The sequence below is a fragment of the Polypterus senegalus genome, chromosome 4 (genome assembly GCF_016835505.1).
Source record: "Polypterus senegalus isolate Bchr_013 chromosome 4, ASM1683550v1, whole genome shotgun sequence".
In the NCBI taxonomy this organism is placed as follows: Eukaryota; Metazoa; Chordata; class Cladistia; order Polypteriformes; family Polypteridae; genus Polypterus; species Polypterus senegalus.
Window position 1 is genome coordinate 193,415,231 of NC_053157.1, and position 18,770 is coordinate 193,434,000.

The 18,770-nt window shown below is 39.3% G+C and overlaps 2 protein-coding genes across 3 annotated transcripts in view; one reads left to right on the forward strand and one right to left on the reverse strand.

Annotated features, from left to right (window-relative positions):
• The window catches only part of ctnna2 (catenin (cadherin-associated protein), alpha 2), a 1,795,296-nt gene that overhangs the window by 1,212,844 nt on the left and 563,682 nt on the right, over window positions 1-18,770 (forward strand). The window lies entirely within an intron of this gene.
• Window positions 14,494-17,541, reverse strand: lrrtm1 (leucine rich repeat transmembrane neuronal 1). Its single transcript, XM_039751824.1, has 2 exons — window positions 16,771-17,541; window positions 14,494-16,573 (listed from the first exon to the last, which is right to left on the reverse strand). The coding sequence occupies exon 2, from the start codon at window positions 16,455-16,457 to the stop codon at window positions 14,880-14,882; it is 1,578 nt and encodes a 525-aa protein (XP_039607758.1). The 5' UTR covers window positions 16,458-16,573; window positions 16,771-17,541; the 3' UTR covers window positions 14,494-14,879.

Consider the following 18,770-nt stretch of genomic DNA (forward strand, 5'->3'; position numbering starts at 1 on the left):
TGATATACTGACACTCTGTCAGATTTTTTTTGATAGTAGTTCACAAACAACTAATACATTTATATTTTCTACAGACTGAACATGGACTACATTTGAATTGGATTAAGCAGATTTGAAAATATTATGTCACGTAAACAGTACTACACACAGCAGTCCCTCCCTCCTCTACTGTAGTTAATGTGACAATAATTAGAGTTGAGAAATACCTATGCCCCCTACTATGCATCATGAGAAGGTAATGGATTATTACACCTTAACCTACAGAGCTTGGGTGCCCTCATTTTTATTGCTGAAGCCTGCCTGGTAAGGGTTCAGAACTGCAGTTCCTGAATATTCAGGCCCCGATTTAACATCTTGGGCTAAGCTGACTGTGAACGTAAGAGAAAGAAAGGGATGTATGTGGGCTAGAATATGAATAAGCGTAACAGCTGACATTCTTGCTGTCAGATTATCATCATTGTAGTATTTCAGTGTCATCTTCTAGGTGCGCATGACTTGTTCTAGAGAGTATTTTTTTGTTATTTGTAAATACAGTATGTGTGTTTACCTCTACACGTAAATATTTTAAAGCAGTATATTCAGCCCAATTATAAACCAGAAAAAACTGCAACACTTTACAACACAATATGGAGAAAGGTAGATTGCTAAATGCTATCAATTGGGTAATTGGTGACAATATTTAAAAGAGTAAGATATCTAGTATTAACAAGACACTGCCCGGTAAGTGTTCCTTTCCTATTGAGTCCACGTTACAAATTTTCTGCTGGCTGCTGCAGGCTTCTCTGTATATTTGCTCCTCCATGTTCAACATCAAACCCTGCAATTGCCCTGTCTTCAAGTTTGTCTCATGCCTTGGGCCCTGTGCTGCATGAATAGGCTGTTGTGCCCCTACCAGCCCATAACTGAATTAAGTGCATTTTAAATTGTTACAGTGCCTATGAAAAGTATGCTCATGTTTAACTTTCCATGTTTTCTTATTATACATTATATCGCAGTGGATTCAGCTGGGGTGTAATAACACTGATTAGCAGAAAGACTCTTGAATGTCAAAGTAAAGACAGATCTCTGCAAACGGATCTAAATTCATTACAAATATACAACACAAGATAACAGATCGCATAAGTGTTCACCCCCTTCCAGTGAGCATTTAGTAGATGCTCCTTTGGCAGACATGACAGTCTTGAGTCTGTGTGCACAGGTCTCGATCAGCTTTGCATTTCCAGACATTGCCCATTCTTCTTTTGCGAAACTCAAGCCCTGTCAGGGTGCATGGAGATTGTGAATGAACAGCCTTTTTCAAGTCCAGCCACAAACCCTAAACTGAATTCAGATCTCATCTGAACTCTGACTCGGCCACTTCAGGTCATTAGCATTGTTGTTTTTAATTGATTTCTGTTTAGCTTTGACTTTAGGTGGGGTTGATGATTTGAAGTAACCCCACAATAATCTGCAACAAATTCTTGTTTTTTTTTGTTTTGGCCCAACTTTAGAACTATTTATATTGTAATAACACATTTTACCTTATCCATTCAGCTCTGCTTTTCGAGTTTTGATCAGCTGAATGTTATTGCTGCATGGCTCAAATTTCACGCTTCCATACCATCTTTTAATTTTTGTCGGTTTCCACCAAGGTTTCCAACTTGTTCCCAAGTGACAGACATGGTGCAAAAGCACTACAAGAGCACCGGGACTGTCGTTTTTGTCAAGAGTGCATGTTCAAATGAACTGACATGTTCAAAAATGTGTTTAATAAAACCTGTAAATACTTTTGTGCTGATTAGACAAGCTTTTGGTCTTGGATGGTACCAGGCCTGTTTTAATGGACTAGCAACAGCAGATCGCACTTCTAGATAAATGACATTTTAGATTAGCACACTGAAACTTCACGGCTGGCAAATAATCAATAAAGTAAAATGCATCCAGGTTATAAAGCAAAAGCATCTTTCTTCTCACCTTTCTGTTCTATCCAAACTCCTCTTGCTCTCCGGCCCTTATTTCTTATCAGTGGAGATTTTTATTGAAGCCAAATGTTTAAGATGCAGTCCAGTTACATTTATTTCTGTTTGTAGCGTCATCATCACGTTTTAAAGAGTAATACATTTCAAACTTTACAGTGTGTCAGTCACCCACTCTTCCCAGCTCTCCACACCCCACCCATGCTGAGCTCAATTCCAATTCACAAACTTCAAAAAAGCATGTTTTTTGGCTGTTTCTCCTCCTTCTTTGGAAGTCATTCTCTAGTTCTTCATTTTGGCAGAACGTGAGAGCAAATGCTTTAGCTGGCAATCAGCCGGGACCCTCTTTTGTCAATGGAAGCTGAAAAAAGGATGCAGCTATTGGCGGCTCCTTCAAGGATTTTTTTTTTTGTTTTTTCTTTTTATTGCATGTGTATACATTCACATAAGCCACGTGTGTTAGTTGAATCCACAATTAGTGCCGTAGAGAAGAAATGTTAGTAAAGGTATTTAGAGAAAGCATTCATGTTAGCTCTAATTGTGAATGTCTATAGTAGTAAAAGAGGAGGATGATCACCTATATAGAAAATAATGCATCTGTACTGGTTCTTCGAGTAGCCAGCAGTAGGTTTGCCATGCTTCATTCTACAAAATGAGTCATTCAGTCTTTAGTTTACTGTATATCACACCTTTTAGAGCATAATAAAATTGGCAACACATTAGGATAACACAGAGGAAAAATTCAAGGCCGAGGTTTCATGATACAATAGTGAATGCAAGGGTCCTCAACCTTGATTTGAATGTATAACAAATGGAGCCTAATGAATGTTCATCACTCATTTTGTGACTTCTAAAGAACAAAGTCAAAGTGCTTTGAGTCTCTAAAACCTCTGAAGAAAAGCCAGCTCCTGACCCCAGTTTGAACCGGGGAAGAATTTCTTTCAGTTAGTACAAATGTTAATGAACTATGCAGCTCTTTATTGTGGAGAAGATGGCAAAGTGGGGTTGTACTTGTCCTTTGGGTTAAACAGCGCACAGTGTGCTTAGTAAACATCATGAAAGTCACAACTCCAAAAATCACAGTTCAGAAGAAGTGACAGCTGTGAAAATGTGATGCCTGACCAGCCACCGAAAGCAGGAGCAGAGGCTGTGACGAATACTGCAGCTGACATACAGTTTCAGCCAGACAATAAGCACCCAGTTAAAACATTAGGATCGAAAACCTTTTAGCAGAAGACATGGAGTCAGGTTTGCTCAAGAGGGAAGATTGCTTTGGGGCAAAAGGCTTGAAAATGAAAAGGGAGATTTGTGTGAGATCTGAAGAACCATGGCAAAAAGCCCTGATGTTTTTAGCACCATCCTGCACTGCTGACTTTTTGTGGTTTTATTTGGTGTACAATGGTTCAAACACCACTGAGGAATTCAATAGCAATGAGCTTTGTTCACGGCTGTTTGAACTTCATCTTGATCCTGGTGTATTTCAAAATTTCTCATCACTTTCTTCTTATGTATTGCTTTCCACTGTCACTGTCATCACATGCACAAAAAGAACAAATATAGTTGATCGGGAATTTATCATTTCAGAGGCAAAAAATCCCCTCCTGTTTTTACACAACTGTGCAATCCTTACTTCACCACCTTTCTACCTTTATCGTTTTCTTCTGTCATGTTCACGAGTGAATTGTCCAGCTGCAATGAATGTCTAGGACACCATCTTCTCTAAGCCCATTGGACGGATGCAGCATATGTTCCCAGATTCAACGCTTTTTTATACTTTATAATGGCATAATGTGCTCTTTCTTTGGGTCTCTGTCTTTGCATGTTGCATTGCTTGTGGATTTGCTGCTTTTGGACACAAAAGAAAAAAAATCTTCTTTGATTATTTTGTTGCCACATTTTGCTTTAATTGTATAAACACTGTAATAACATCAAAGTAATATACTGTAGATGTAGGCACCTCCTCCATGTTCAGATCATGGTCTGTTCAAGAGATGAGCTTTCCTACTTTCCTTTTTTTCCCCTCATGTGTTCTCTTTTCCTCTCTCTGTCTAGACAGCAGTACATTTTCCACCGTTTTGCCTGGCAGAAACTGTTTATATGCCAGCATTTCTGTGAACAAAATGACTATGGCCACAAGGTAGCTCTGCCTCCTAACCACTCCTGTGCACTGATTTTTGATTACCTTATTCTGAAGACCAGCACCCCAAGTCACCTTCTGGTCTGTCTGCCCTCTAAGCACTAAGCACAGTCTCACTAATTCATTTTTGGTGGTCCCTAATACTGCTTAAAGGGGAGGAAGCATAGGCCTGATTTCTGTGTTGCACACCATAGACACCGCTGAACACTGAACATTCTTTCCATAATGTGTTTACTTGTGTATGTTAAATAAGCCCTTTTCCATGAATGGTTAACCCAACTATGGTTTTTTCACCAATTTTAAAGGGAAATGATTTGTGTTTATAAAGAGTCTCTCTGTAGGCCTACATTGTTTAACCATACTAATACAGATTTTTTAAAGAGATGGGCCTGTGTTGAGTTTAAATCCCCTTTCCTCCACTACAGTGTATGTAATTGAAGTCTCTTTCACTTTTCTCCAATTTTCTGGTCTATTAAAGTCCAAAGATACCTGTTTAAATTGTATTGATTGGAGTTTATGAGATAACTGCACTGGAGGATTTCTCCAGTTTTCCCTTTTGGCATATTCAGGTCAGAAATAGTGGCTTCTTGTTAGACTTTTAAATATTTGATCAAGATATTATGTTACCAGCATGCAGCATCAGCTTAACACCTGATCCAAAGTGCATTTTTCCCATGTTCACCCTAAGGAGAGTACACTATGAAAAGGCCATTACTGTAATTAGAAAGAGAGTCTGGAGATGAAACACACAAGCAAACCCTCATGATTGTGTACTCAGCAGCACCATACACCGTCCCATGATGCTTTACAAACTGAGTATCATAGTACAGTTATTTATAGTAATAATAATAATGATAATAATCATTCATTTTATTTATATAGCATGTTTCCCTAGGGTCAATCGCCTGCCTGGGTGCTACAGGTGTTGAATTTGCATGTTCTCTCTGTTTCCAAATACTCTGGTTTTCTCAAAGACATGCTTGTTAGATTAACTGAATAATGTAAAATGTTCTACTTTGAGTTAATCTGAATGTTGAGAGTGTGTGATAAACTTTCACTCCATCCAGAGTGGGTTCCTCCTACCTACAATTAATGAACTGCTGTTTAGAATCCCACCCTCAGAGTTAATCCCCAGTCTAGTGGCTGATATTGTGGCTTTTAACTCTCTTCCCATGTGACCATGTACTGTAATAGATAACAGCTAATTCAGGGGACAGATCCTTGAGGAAATCTGGTCAAGTTATGTTATTTTTTTTATTATTAGAAATGTTCTGGATGTTTAAAGTACAATTAAGAGATACAATAGGTGACTAGGAAGTGTGTTTCATTTTATCAAATGTAAGAAATAAAACTGTCTCCAACCTAGAGATGCCAAGAAAACCAGCACAGAATTTGCTGTATCAATAGTTGGTCTGCTTGAAGGAAAAAAAAGTATTGAAATAATCTTTTTTATAGATTTAAAGGTAAACGAAATTAATTTTGTAAGAGCAATTTAGTAAAGAAAGTAGTAAAAGACAAAAAGAAGGTGAAATTAAAGCTGTAAAATGATAATGTTAAGGTGTTTGTCCTCTTTGGCTCTCTGTCAAAATCATTCCATATACTAAATGTCACATCGCAAATACAATAGGTTAAATTGAACTGAAAATTTATAATAGTAGTAGTGATGGTGGTATTGTCATATACATGCAAAGATAGATATGTTGCACCTGCATCAATTTCCCAGTTAATATAATAGAGTGGTAAGTCTAAGATTATCCAGTCGTATTAGATACAAGGCAAGAAGCAGCCCTGGATGGAGCCCCAGTCCATCACAGAGCATATATACACATAATGGATCAGGTCAGAGTTGTCAATGCATGTCTTTGGGATACGGAAAGAGAAATAATGATCAGACACAAAGAGAACATGCACAATGCACCAACACAATACGACACTCTGTTTAGAATCCGGGGCTCTGGAGGAAGCAGTACTAACTACTGCACCATGGAGCATATATGGTGACTGTTTTTCTTCATAAAAAATGGCTTTCAAACATCCCCCTTAGTCGGTAAGTTGTCCTGTTATCACTAAAATCAGTTATCCGTCCTGTGAAGCTGCACCATTCACAGCCCTCTTTAAAGATGTCAAATGTTGTAAATTACCAAACCGGCAATGAAAGAATGAATGAGTCTGGAGACCAAGGTTAAAGGAAAAATGAGTCTGGAGAATGAAGTTATGATGAAAAATGGAGATTTTGTGAAAACAAATCAACACAAGTTTTTAAGCAAAATCGCTGAGGGCAACCGACTTAATTTCGAAGAGACTTAAAGTGCAAAGCGGACATGATCTGATGGAGTTAAAAAGGATGAAGTCAGGAAAAGGAGAAGTTATTCTTTAGCATTCAGCTGCATCCTGATTTTTTGGTCTCATCAGCACAAGATGAATGCTGCTTTGTTTTATTAATTTCTCATAGTGCCACATCCCTAGTCAATTTGGGTGACAAATTATGTTTGAGCCTCTCCCCTCAGCAAGTCTCCATGCATTAACAAAATCTCACAGTTCAGCTGGCAATTTGAAATGTGGGAAGTCATTGCATAACTGTGAACAAATAACGAAACCCATGCCTCCACTAGTTATATCTGATGGATTTTATGCTCAAGCGAACTGTTTCCTCAGTTTTATTTAGAGGCGCAAAGTGTTTAGGGATGATATTGGGTGACCTGAGAAATGTCTGCTTTTGAAGCCTTGTTAAACCAATTTAATGGCTAAATAAAAGTGCATTTATGTGTCGTTACTCAGGGATTATTTTAGCATCCTTTAAAGGGCCACCCTCGGAAAGCTGTGTAAGTTGTGAAAATGTAGAGTAGCGTGGGGGAAGAAAGTTTACTGCCTAACAAAAGAGTTCAGAGGTAACTATTTGTGAAATGTCATTCAGTGGAATGGGAGAATGTGATTAGCGTGTGATGAGGAGTGGACTATTGTGTTTATTTGAAAGCACAGTGGCCAGCATTCAGATACGGTTCAACTCTTCCAGAAAAGAAGACCCTCTTGAGATTATTAGATGCTCTGAATGTTATAGGGCTACACTTGGCCAGGATTGCTATACCCAGGGCTTGTGCAGTTGATAGCTAGAACTCGAGTATACCTCTAAATGAGACACTAATAGAAGCAAAACCTCACACCGGGACTGTAAAGAAGGGCCAGTTAGCTGTTGCCATGTCTTTGGACTCTGGTAGGAAACAAGAAGGCAGATAGGACTTCACTTTAATTCAGTTTAGTTATTTAATATGAGGATTAAGTTTGCCCATTCTAGTATCATTTGGTGTGAAAGATCTCTCCAATGGTAACAAATGTAAGCCTAAGAGATTTAAAAGTCATTTGCTGGGTCTCCTGCAATCCAGCTAAATTCTCCAGAGCATTTACTCAAGGCACTATACCATATTTAATAATAATAAAAAAAAATCTATATATTACAAAGGGAATCAACATCTGTTTTCATTGAGACTACACTACCTAAAGTGTAAGCTACAGTTTTTACAGTATTGCTACCTCACAACACCTAGCTTTCAGGTCTGACTTTATATCTATGGTTGTCTGGATCTCCTCTACCAGTCCAAAGGTATGAGGACTCCTTGCACTTGAGATGTCCTGCTTTCGTCCAGTGATTATCCACTTTACAGATGGGTTCAGGGAGCCAGCATTTTTTAGCAAAGACAGGGCCCTAAAGATCAACATGCTGACGCATTAGGGGAAGATATAGCTGACTGCTTTCTAGAACATCTGTGAAGTGTCGGAGTTAAGGCTGCTACATCTCCAGCTGCCTGACGCCTCAATAGGCATACAACTGATGGTGTCATCAAGTGTGTAAAACTGTAGAAAACAGCTAAAAATCCATTTTTCTCCTCCATTTGCCAGACTACTTAAATAATATGTTCTCATTCTTCTATATTTAATGCCAAGGCCCTATTTGCTCTGGGATACCAGCCGTACATTTTTAGTACCAAGAAAATCACTGAAAATGCTCCTTTAGAAAGTACATTAAAAATAAGACATCACGACTCTACCAGGCAAGTAGTTTCAGCAGCAGTATTAACAGCGGTCTGAGTGTCAAACCGTGTAGAGGGCCAGCAGGGATAATGCAGTGAGCTGAACACAAGTGTCTGTTTCATTGTTAGGAAATGGTGAGATCGCCGGTCAGAGGCTTTTCAACTCGAGGAGCCTGCAGCCAATTTTCCTAAGCAGCCTAGCATTTGGATGGATTCTGCTTTTCAGTGCAGCAGCTTATCTCTGCCTACTGTACTGCTATCTGACTTTGCACCTCTTAATTATCACACCAATTTGCATGCAGCATTTTGTCGAGTATCACCGCCTGTCTCCGGATGAGATCTCCGGTTCAGGTGCAAGGAAAAGCATCAGAGTGACAATGCATTTCTTCTCTGTCACTACCTGCACTATCAGCCTGGCTGCAGAGCACCCTCTGCTGCATCTGCCGCCAGCTTGGTTAAGCTATCAGCTCTCTGTGATCTTTTCATCAGGCAAAGAATAGAATTTCATTAAAAAAAAAAATTCTCTCTGAAGGTTTTAAGTTACACATTTTCCAAAATATGTTAAAATTAATAGAGTGTACCAGATGGAGAATGCTTCGCAAGACATGACACAGTGTGTTTAATTGCTTGATTAAAAGCTACAGGAATCGTGTATGGTTTATGATATTTCTGTAATATAGTACATAATGGAGTAAAAAGTCATTAATAGTCACATTGCTATGGCTAGACGATCCGTATAAACTAGGCAAATCTCCAACCAATACCAGATTTGTTTAATTTTATCTTCATTTCAAATTTAAAGTTGACTGTAACGTTTTGATCCGCAGAGCTAAAAGCATTTGAGGAATTCAACAAATGTTTACAATATATGGTCACTCATTTTTTGAACCCACTTAACGCAAGGCACAAGGGTAAGTTGAACTTCATCCCAGGTCACAGTCAGGCCCACAGCCACACTCACTTTTATTAAGTCATTTAGAGTCACTGATTAATGCAGCAGCCATGTCTTTAGGAGGAAAACCCACGCAGGCTTATGGGGAGTCCAAATTCTACACAGATGGTGAAAGGGCTGGGATTTAAACGTAGTCTTCCAAGAATATGTTGTTGCAGTGTTAAGTCTTCTGCCACCATTCTCCAAGGTGCACTAGGTTCAAAAAGAGTAACTCAATCCTGAGTGTCAGTAAAACAGATTATTAAAGATAAAGTAAATGAGGGTGAGTGCTTTCCCTGCAGTGGAGTAGAAGTCGTTTTAGGGTTTATTTGTGCCAGACGTACTGGGATAGCCCCCAGCCCCTCATGGCCCTGAATGATAGATAGATAGATAGATAGATAGATAGATAGATAGATAGATAGATAGATAGATAGATAGATAGAAAGAAATGGGACACTCTGGCCATTAGTCAGACATCAGATGAAAACGAAGCAGATGGGGTTCATTTCTGAAATCTTTGTCCTCCTCCTATAGATATTTGAATAGTAATTGTGTCTCCATTTGCTTTGTAGAACTGGAGGAGGATTATAACCAGCCATGTGGTAGACACTCTGAGATCATGTGGGTCTTAGGACTCATATTGCATGCCATTTGTCCAGTTTCTTGCAGAGTTAGTTATATCTGCATTTTTGATGCTTGGTTGAATCAATTTGAGATAACTGGTGTATTTTACCAGTTGTCAGTTTATGAATAAAATTTAAAGGACCTGCCAAAACATTTAAGGTTGAAGATGATGTGTTCCTTCTCGCCTAACCTGACTGTAGTCTCTATCAGTAAATGGAGTGTGGCATGATCAGTTTGTGACTTGCCACCTCCAGATCTAGTGTCATGACAGTCTCTTCAGTAAACAAGACCAAGTTCTCTATAGGTAAGGATGTGCAGTTGCCATTACCATGGGAGTTTAGCCAGGTCTTGGTTACATGTGAAGATAAGATCTGATCATGAGATACCCGCAGTATTGTGGATCATGAATTAGAGAGTGGAGGTGAAGTGAAAGCTAAATTCTTGGATTATATTCTGGATTTATCAGTCATCCTATATTCTCACCCTTACTCAAGTTGTTTAATGATAGATTGTGACAAAAATATTGACATTATGAGTTTAAGCCACCAAAATGAGGCTCTTTAAGGATTGCAGGGCTCACTCAACACAGCAAGCAAAGTAACTGAACAATCTCAGTGGAACTTTGTTGCTCTATCCAACACAACTATTCAGGGAACCTACTGTAGGCAGTGCGTGTTTTCAGGCCAGACCACTGGATGAAGACCCAGGAGTGGCTGAAGAATTGATATTTCTCCACTAGCTTCGGAATAACACTAAATTTGCCGAAGAGAGCTGGGGACTGAGGATACATAAGCCTAACGCTCTTTATCATGTTATGGCCACAGCAGGACAAACATACGAAAAATGAGCTAAATATAGATTCACTTATACTTACATTTATTTGCTTTGCCGACACTTTTATCCAAAGCAACTTATAAAAGATTGATATAAGAACAAAGTAACACTCGGAAAGCTATGTGTATATCCTATATGTGAGTTTAAATAACTGTTGCATTTCTGAAATATCATTAAGTAATATGTACAGTACAACGTAATTAGACATGGCCACGGCTGGAGTTACTTCTAAACTTCACTATATTTGGGCTCACTACATCATTCCAAAGTTTCATTAACGTCCCATGAAAGCCCAGTAGTAACTGTATTCTTTATCGTGCCATTTCCGATTCTGTGCTCTTTACGAGTTTTGTGCCCCCATAGTTTATTTCATTCCCTGAGGCAGGAACCTGAACCTTCATCACACACTTCCTTCACCTTTTCTCTTGTTATAAAAATGTCATCTTATTACAAGAAATAAACTTGTGCTACCAAACCAATGGTCTTCAATTGAGAAAGCTTTAAGCCACAGACAGAGACTTTCACCTTGTGCTTTACTAAATAATCAAGGATTTATTGTCTCTGAGGATTCAGTCAGTGGCCTAGCTAGTGAAGCTCTGCTCTATGCTTTTAACCCTTGCTTCCCTGTGACGTCTCCCTAGCCTCAGTCATCAAAACTTCACATTGCATGCTCCAGTAGTACTTCACGACTTTGTTACTCATCTGAAATTCTTTATAACCATTTCCCTTACTGCATTCAGCCCCTGATACAGTATCAGGTCAAGTAAATACTGCCTTCCTGTCCAGTCACCTTTTACATTACAGCAGGCTACTAATAAATGGCACCCGCTCACACCAAACTGTTGCCTTAGAGCTACAATACCAGCACATCATTTATTCAGGTTTCAAAATTTTGTAATTCTTGAACTAATGCTGTGCAGTAAATGATATGAGAAGGGATGGAGATTCAAATTTCACACTTGTGTGTGCCTATTCAATGTATTCTTTCATTATTTTTTACCTTCAAGTTATACTAAATTACTTTCCTATGGTGTGTGGTTGTAAACCTAATACCAAGATGGTGCTGCACATTTTCTTGTATCTGTTTTGTCCCCTGTCACTTTTTGAATCTGATAAACATGTAATGGCATCGGATTTGGTTGTATAGCTCCTACAATAACTCTGTTTGGTTTGTTGTAATTCCACAGTGGTTTTTGCTTATTGTTAAAAATGAGAATGAGTAGCAATTTCTACTGATATGGTTCCAGTTAGATCAACCTCTGAGTCTAAAGCAGAAATTAGAGTTTCTGTCGTTAGATTTAATTGTAAATGGTAACTAAACCACATTAAAAATAGCTTATCATATGGCAGAAATGCAAAGACTGTGTGGTATAATAGTGCATGCTAAAAAGAAGAAACATTACTCATTTTATGAGGAGTATCACACTTGTAAGTGCAATAAAGACATTAGGCTTCTATTCACTGATTATGGTCAGAATTTGGTCATTTGATATGATGATGTACAATATAAAGATTTAAATAAATGTCTGTTTAGACTGAAAGAAGGATAGACTCAAATATAGAGAGACAGACAGATGAGGTATATAAGCATCATGAACATATTTTTTTTAATTGTATAAAGCATTAAATAAAAAAAAAAAGGAACTGTAATCATCAGATGCTTACAGTCAAAGGACAAAATGCAGTCTGTTTCTTGTATTATCCAAAAAAAAAATGTTTAACACAATTTGCCTATAATAACACCCTTTGTTTGTATGTTTGATAATTCATTCCCATTTCACCTTCTTTTTTATTGTAGGTTTGATTTAGTGTAAAATTCCAGATCTAAGCAATCATCTAAAACAATGTAAACATTTCTGCAGTCATTTACAGATGACTCACCGTTGACAGTGTTGTCTCGGCTCTTGTTTGTTAGCAATTAAATAACCACACCAGGAATATTCAGAAATCCATATCAAACATCTCAATAAAGATTTCTGTTTATAGCCATCACCACAAAATATATCTATTTCGGTTAATTGAGGCACTTTTAATAAGGTTGATTCTGTCGGGGATGTGTAATTTGTTAAGGGCATTTAAGTGGCTTTCTGAAGGATGTTTGCATCCAAAAATATCAATTTGGTTGTCTGTTTAAGTGCCACTAGAATAATAGGCACTAAGCTGCAAAGTGAAGGAGTGATTATTACCAGAGTTATCACATGTGCACAATAAACAATGATAAATAGGAACAAGAGGAAGAGGCATCTGAGTGAAAAACAAGAACCAGTAACCAGCCCGCAGTGTCTAAATGCTCCTAACCAATGCCTGTTCGCAACAGGCTCCAAAGGCTGTGCTGTGGTATACACAATGTCTTGCTTTTCAAACTCCATTTAATTTCACTTGCATTGCAAATGTGTATACAGCATGCATGGATTTGTAGAATAATTTTAAAGATTACACTTACAGAAATTATAATTAAGCAGTGTTATTAAAAGTAGGAAATACTGCTTAAAAGTTTGTGAAGATGACCGGCTTTTTGCATTCTGCACAATAAGATAATCTTTAATACGTCTTCCCAGATCTGTGGACTGATTGTGTTTAGAATTTGGCTGTTTGATAGTTTATGTGCTTGAATGCTGATTTTCTTGATTATTGAGTTGAATAGCTGGAGAGAGAGAGCTGCTTGAAAAATATTTATTTCTACAGATAGACAAATGGGTGGCCACATGAGCAAAGTGTAGATAGATAGATTTAAAATTGGGAGAGACATTTTAGTAGTCAGAGATAGATAGATAGATAGATTCATTTTCCTTTTGTGTACACTACATATGATTTTCCTGTCTATCTATCTATCTATCTATCTATCTATCTATCTATCTATCTATCTATCTATCTATCTATCTATCTATCTATCTATCTATCTATCTATCTGTCTGTCTGTCTGTGTGTTTGCCTCCTCATGCAAGCAAGCCACTTCATTGATTGTATATTAAAGGCTAGACAGAGGTGGCAATTACGTTCTCGCTAAAGAGTAATGTCTGCTGAGGCGTTCCTTGCCACAAGGTGCACTCCCCCACCCCAGGTACAAAACTTGCATTAATAACAGTCAGCTGAGTGATAGTCTGCATTCACCGTGGTGTTTTAAGAATAATTGTTGTGCGGTTTTGCGGGAGTGACCAGATGTGTGTTTGGAATACAGGACTCTGAGCTCTGCTGCAGTACTGCACCCAAGAGTTCAGATGAGAAACAATCCATACGCACAGGAGCTGTAATCTGGATTTCATTTGTTGCTGATACAGGAACACTAGAGAGCAGCCTGAGCTGTGTTTTAGGGCTGTTGCTAACACTTTGTCTCCAGTATGATCAAGCATGTTAGAATATCAAACACACTAAACAGACACAGGGCTGCTGTGGCAATAAAAAGAATATATTTTCAATAAAGAAAGGAACAAAGGCATAATAGATAAATGCTGCTTTCCTATACGTAGATTAATTTTGATTAAGTTACATTTGCTTTTTGTTTTTTTCCCTCTCTCTCTTTTCCAAGAATAGAACGAGAGGCAAAACACTTCAGCCAACCACTCAGTAATAAGATCTACTTTTTCTTACCCACCATGATTGATTATAGTAATTTATAATTTAAGGTTGTGGGAAGGAATACTAATTAGATCAAATTCATGTCGCAGGAACAGGAGAAGTGATTTTTCTCGGTTTTATTTGATATTTTTGTGTGCCCAGAGAGTCAGTTATTACATTACTGCTGTTCTTTTGGATGAATACCTGCAAACCACTTGCCAGGTCAGATGTTCCTCTTAAATACATTTTAAACAGAATGATATCATCTGCTAGTATGAATCATACGTTTTAGACATGTGACTGTAAAAGTTATAGCTGACTTTTCTTCTTTCGTGCAGTATGCCATATGTTTAGGGGTGACCCAGTGAGACAATAAGATGGTGTTCTATTTTTGTCCCTGTTTTCCATAGAGACTCTTTTTAGACTAGGACATACTGTAAATAACATTTTTATTTAAACATTTTAGTTTACAAAAGAAATAGGATAACTTGCATCTTGTTCACTCTTGCATTTCTGCTTAACTTGTTTTACACAGAAGGATTACCATAAGAAAAACTGTGATCAGCTGTCCATTGGTGTCGAAATATCCTGAAGCTGAAAGACGCATTAAAGCTCAATTCTCCCATCTTTGTGAAAGGCTCCCTGCTCATGTTGCTTTTCTCCACCTCCCCACCCTCCACCCCCCCACCCCTAACTTACGTCAAGTCAACAGGTCCTTCAATGGTTGTTTTGAGAATAGTAAATCCAAATTCACAGTCTCTTCCGGTCCAATGCAATACAGTGCAAAGTGTGCGCATTTTATTTTCCAAACATGTGTGTCACACTTCGCACTCTCTTGATGGCTGTTGGTGGCAGGAGCAAGATCCATACTCATTAATGATGACCAGGGCCCCCTCAATATGATTGGGTTTGTAATCGACATAGTACTCCTGGGCTGACATGGCAGCCATTTGCTGCATGGTCTGTTTCTGTTTCTGCTTGCGTCGTTGTGAAGTGAAGCACTGCCGCATGTGCCTGAGACTAGCCGGAAAGCACTTCCAGGAAACATACAGCATTAAAACCACAATAAGAAAAGAAAAAATGAGCGCCATTGTCCCTGTGACCACCTTGTGAATCTGCATAGTGTTTTCATGATGGTCGTGCGAATTGGTTACCGTAAATATGCCTGTCACCGTTTCTTTTTCTAAATCCCCTAAGTTGAAGGGGTTGGCAGTAGGTCCACCATTGCTATGAACCCTGTTGTCATTCTTGGTCGTGGTCACTGTATTGGTGTAGGTCATGGTATGTGTGGAATCTTCACAGAGCTGGAATGCATAGACAGCATCTAGAACATCCTCTCCTTGTGCATACTCAGGAGTGGCACAGAGCAAACTGTTGTCATGCTGGCCTTGGAAGTTGCTTAACCAAGAGGCCAAGGAGCAGACATTTCTGCTGCAGTCCCATATGTTTCCAGACAGGCTAATGCTGGTGAGGGAGGTCCACGAATCTAAGATTCTTTGATCAATGTAAGTGAGCCTGTTGGAATCCATTAGCAGGACCTTCAGGTTAGGCACCGTTTCAAAGACATGAGGTTCGATGTATTCGATCTCATTTCCCGAAAGGTCAATTTTCTCCAGGAAATTCCAAGTCCAGTCAAGAGTGTTAACCATGATAGTTGCTTTATTCCTACTCATGTAGAGGGTTCTGAGGGAAATGAGCCTGGGGAAGTGAGCAAGGTTTACTTTTACAAGTTCATTGTGCTCTAGGTGCAGCTCAGTCAGCTTAAACAATCCTGCAAAAGAGTTACGAGCCAAGCTCTGCAGCTGGTTGTAGCCCAAGTCCAAAAACTGCATGCTACGGCAGTCCTGAAATATCCTCACTGGCACAAACTTGAGGGCATTGGACCGCAAGTGCAGTGTGGTGAGCTTCCTAAGGCCATGGAAAAGGTCTGGCTCCAATGCCTGTAGGTTATTGTACGATAAATCCACATGACGCAGGTTGGGCATGGGTCTAAAAGTGGTGTTGGGGAGGGTCTCTATCTTGTTGGAGCTGAGAATAAGCTCTTTTACCCTGCGCAGCTTGTGGAAGGCATTTTCCTCCACCAAGTTGATGTGATTGTGGTCCAGGTACAGCCATGTGAGCTGCACCAGCCCCACAAATTGTCCGTCACGCAGCTCGGTGAGGCTGTTGTAGCGCATAGACAAGCCCATGATCCCAGAAAGGTTGTGAGGCATGTCTGTCAGATTCAGAGACTCGCAGTATAATAGCCTGCCATCGCACCGGCAAAGCTTGGGACATACACTCTCCACAATGGGGAACATTTTTAAAACAATGCCCAGCGTGCACAGTATCAATCCCGGGGGCTTCCTCAGCAGCCACTTTAGATAGAGACCGATAAGAAGGAAATCCATCAGCATGAATATTCCAAAAGAATTCAGAGAAAAAGTCCATTGAACCTTTGATATTCTACATCATTTTGTATGAACACGCATCCAAAAAACGCACTCCGTGCTTCTTATAGCAAGGAGGAGTCCTGCCACAACAGAAAGAAAAAGAATTAATGAGAAGAATAAAAGGCAAATGACTTTGCTTATATTAGATTTAAAAACAGAACATAAACACATAGATGGAGAGAGAGAGAGAGAGAGCAAGCGAGAGAGATAGGGAGTGTGCAAAAAAAAAAATAGCATTCTTCGTGAACCAATTTTATATGAAAGGAATCTTACTCACCCTTATCCAGAGAGTGACAACCTCTATTCAGCTGCTGTCTTTGTGTTGAGTCTAATTATGTGCGAATCTAAAAAAGACCCCACTGTGGTACAAATTCAGTCTCCTTTTCAGTTCAAGGAGGAAAAAAAAATCTGGCAAGCTTACAATGTCTTAGTTCTCTTCAAGTGAAAGAGCCAAAAAGAGGATTCCAAGTCGCTTTCAGCTGACTTGTAGGAGCTGCAAGTTTCCCTTGCTGTATGCATGAGCTTTATCCGCTGTCTGCCGTTTCTCTGCAGTGAACGCTGAGATGGTCAGAAAGGGGGGAAAGAAAGGAGGAAAAAAAAAGACTGAAAGAAAGAAAGCCTTCCAAACTCTTTTTGCTAATGACTCCTCCGATCTGTCAACACAAATTACTGTCCATCACTTGAAGTGACCAGTGACCAGGGCGACCTTTAATCCTCCGAGACTGATCATTATTCATTCAGTGTCCGGCTGAGAAAACGAGGCAGGCTTTTTCCTTTCCTTTTTTTTATTACCTCTTGTCCGTAATTCTTGTTTCCTTTAAATTTCCCTTTAATGTTTTTTTTTTTTATTTTTATTTTCAATCTGTATTTCTGTATAATTGTTTGTGTAAATCTAATTCTGCTGTATAGTGATGCTTAGAAGCACGGACAGCTCCTTCCACGAAATACAGCAGACTGGTGCGCTAGCAACGCATGCAGAAGCGCCTTGTGTTCACTGAGTGTCGTAAGCCACTCACAATTCAGGCAAAGCTGCTGTGAGCCGCTCTTCCTCTCCCTCTCCTCTCAACCCCCCCTCTAATTCCCCCAACCCTCGCTTCCCTCTCTCCCTCTCTCTTCCGTAAGGCCAGATTGGAAAAGGGGTGGGCATAAAACCTGAGTTTTAATGAAGCGGTGAGCTAATACACGGTCCTTTTTTAATTAAATGCAACATGTTATCTATCTCTCTGCTTCCGTCTCACCCTCAGAAAGCTGTCTTTCCCTGCATTATAGGTTAATGAGCAGAAAGAATTTCCTTATGCCTTTATTTTGCATATGTGTTACAGTTAGCAAAAAAAAATGCAGATAAGAATGTCTGAAGGAGCAGAAATTGAACCTGCTGGTTGTTTGCTTTGATTAGGTTAGGGGTGTGTGTGGGGGGAGTATGGCGGTTTGGGAGATAGGGTTACGGAATAACAGAGCTTGTCTACAGGGGGCAGAATCAAAGAGAAAAAAGCAACTGGTTGTGCCGAAGTAAACAGGCTGGAGAGGGGGCCGTCTGTTCTTTAAGGTAAATTTTTTGTCAGCTCCCAAAGGGTTTGGTAATTTAATTCTTATGTACTGATTGCTTGAATGCGTCAAGAAAAAAAAAAAAGAATAAGAACAAATGAATTAAGTTTTGAAATTGTTATCATACCTAGTGAGTGCCTGGAGGCTCTGCATCAGTTGCAAACAGAGATTTAATATCTTCAGAATTCTCAAATAGATGTTGGGGAAAAAAATCCTGTTTTATTTCATTTAGTAAGACTTGTTGTCTGGTCTTTCTTTTTTCTTTTTTTTTAATCTGTATTCATCTATCTGCAACACCTTGAGGAGTTAGATGGGAAAGAGGCGTTAGTTTTTGTGTCGTCAGAGAAATGTCTCCATCCACTTTCCTCTGTTTCCAGTCCTTTTGCAGTGGGAGGCCACAACCTGTCACAAGCAGTACGGGAGCCAGTACCTCAATAAAGTATGGAGTACTCAAGGAAAACATTACTGTTTTATAGTATACAGTGCATATTGGGAGGGATTACTGGTTATTAAGGGGTTGCTGGAGCAAAGTTGGTACCAGGTAGGTGGAGGGTCCTCCAAGGGACAAGAAGAGTGTGAGAGCAATAAGCCCATACTCGCTTGGTAAGCTCTGCAAAGGTACTTGTTTCCCCAGAGTTGGTGATCGTGAAAGCATCAAGCAGAAAGAGAGGGAGGAAGATGCCAATATGATAGGGAGGATGGGTGGGGTGAGAGAGGTAGAGAGAAAGGCCT

Coding starts and splice junctions, on each gene's coding strand:
- lrrtm1 (XM_039751824.1), bottom strand. CDS start 16,457: ATGCTGATGGATTTCCTTCTTATCGGTCTCTATCTAAAGTGGCTGCTG.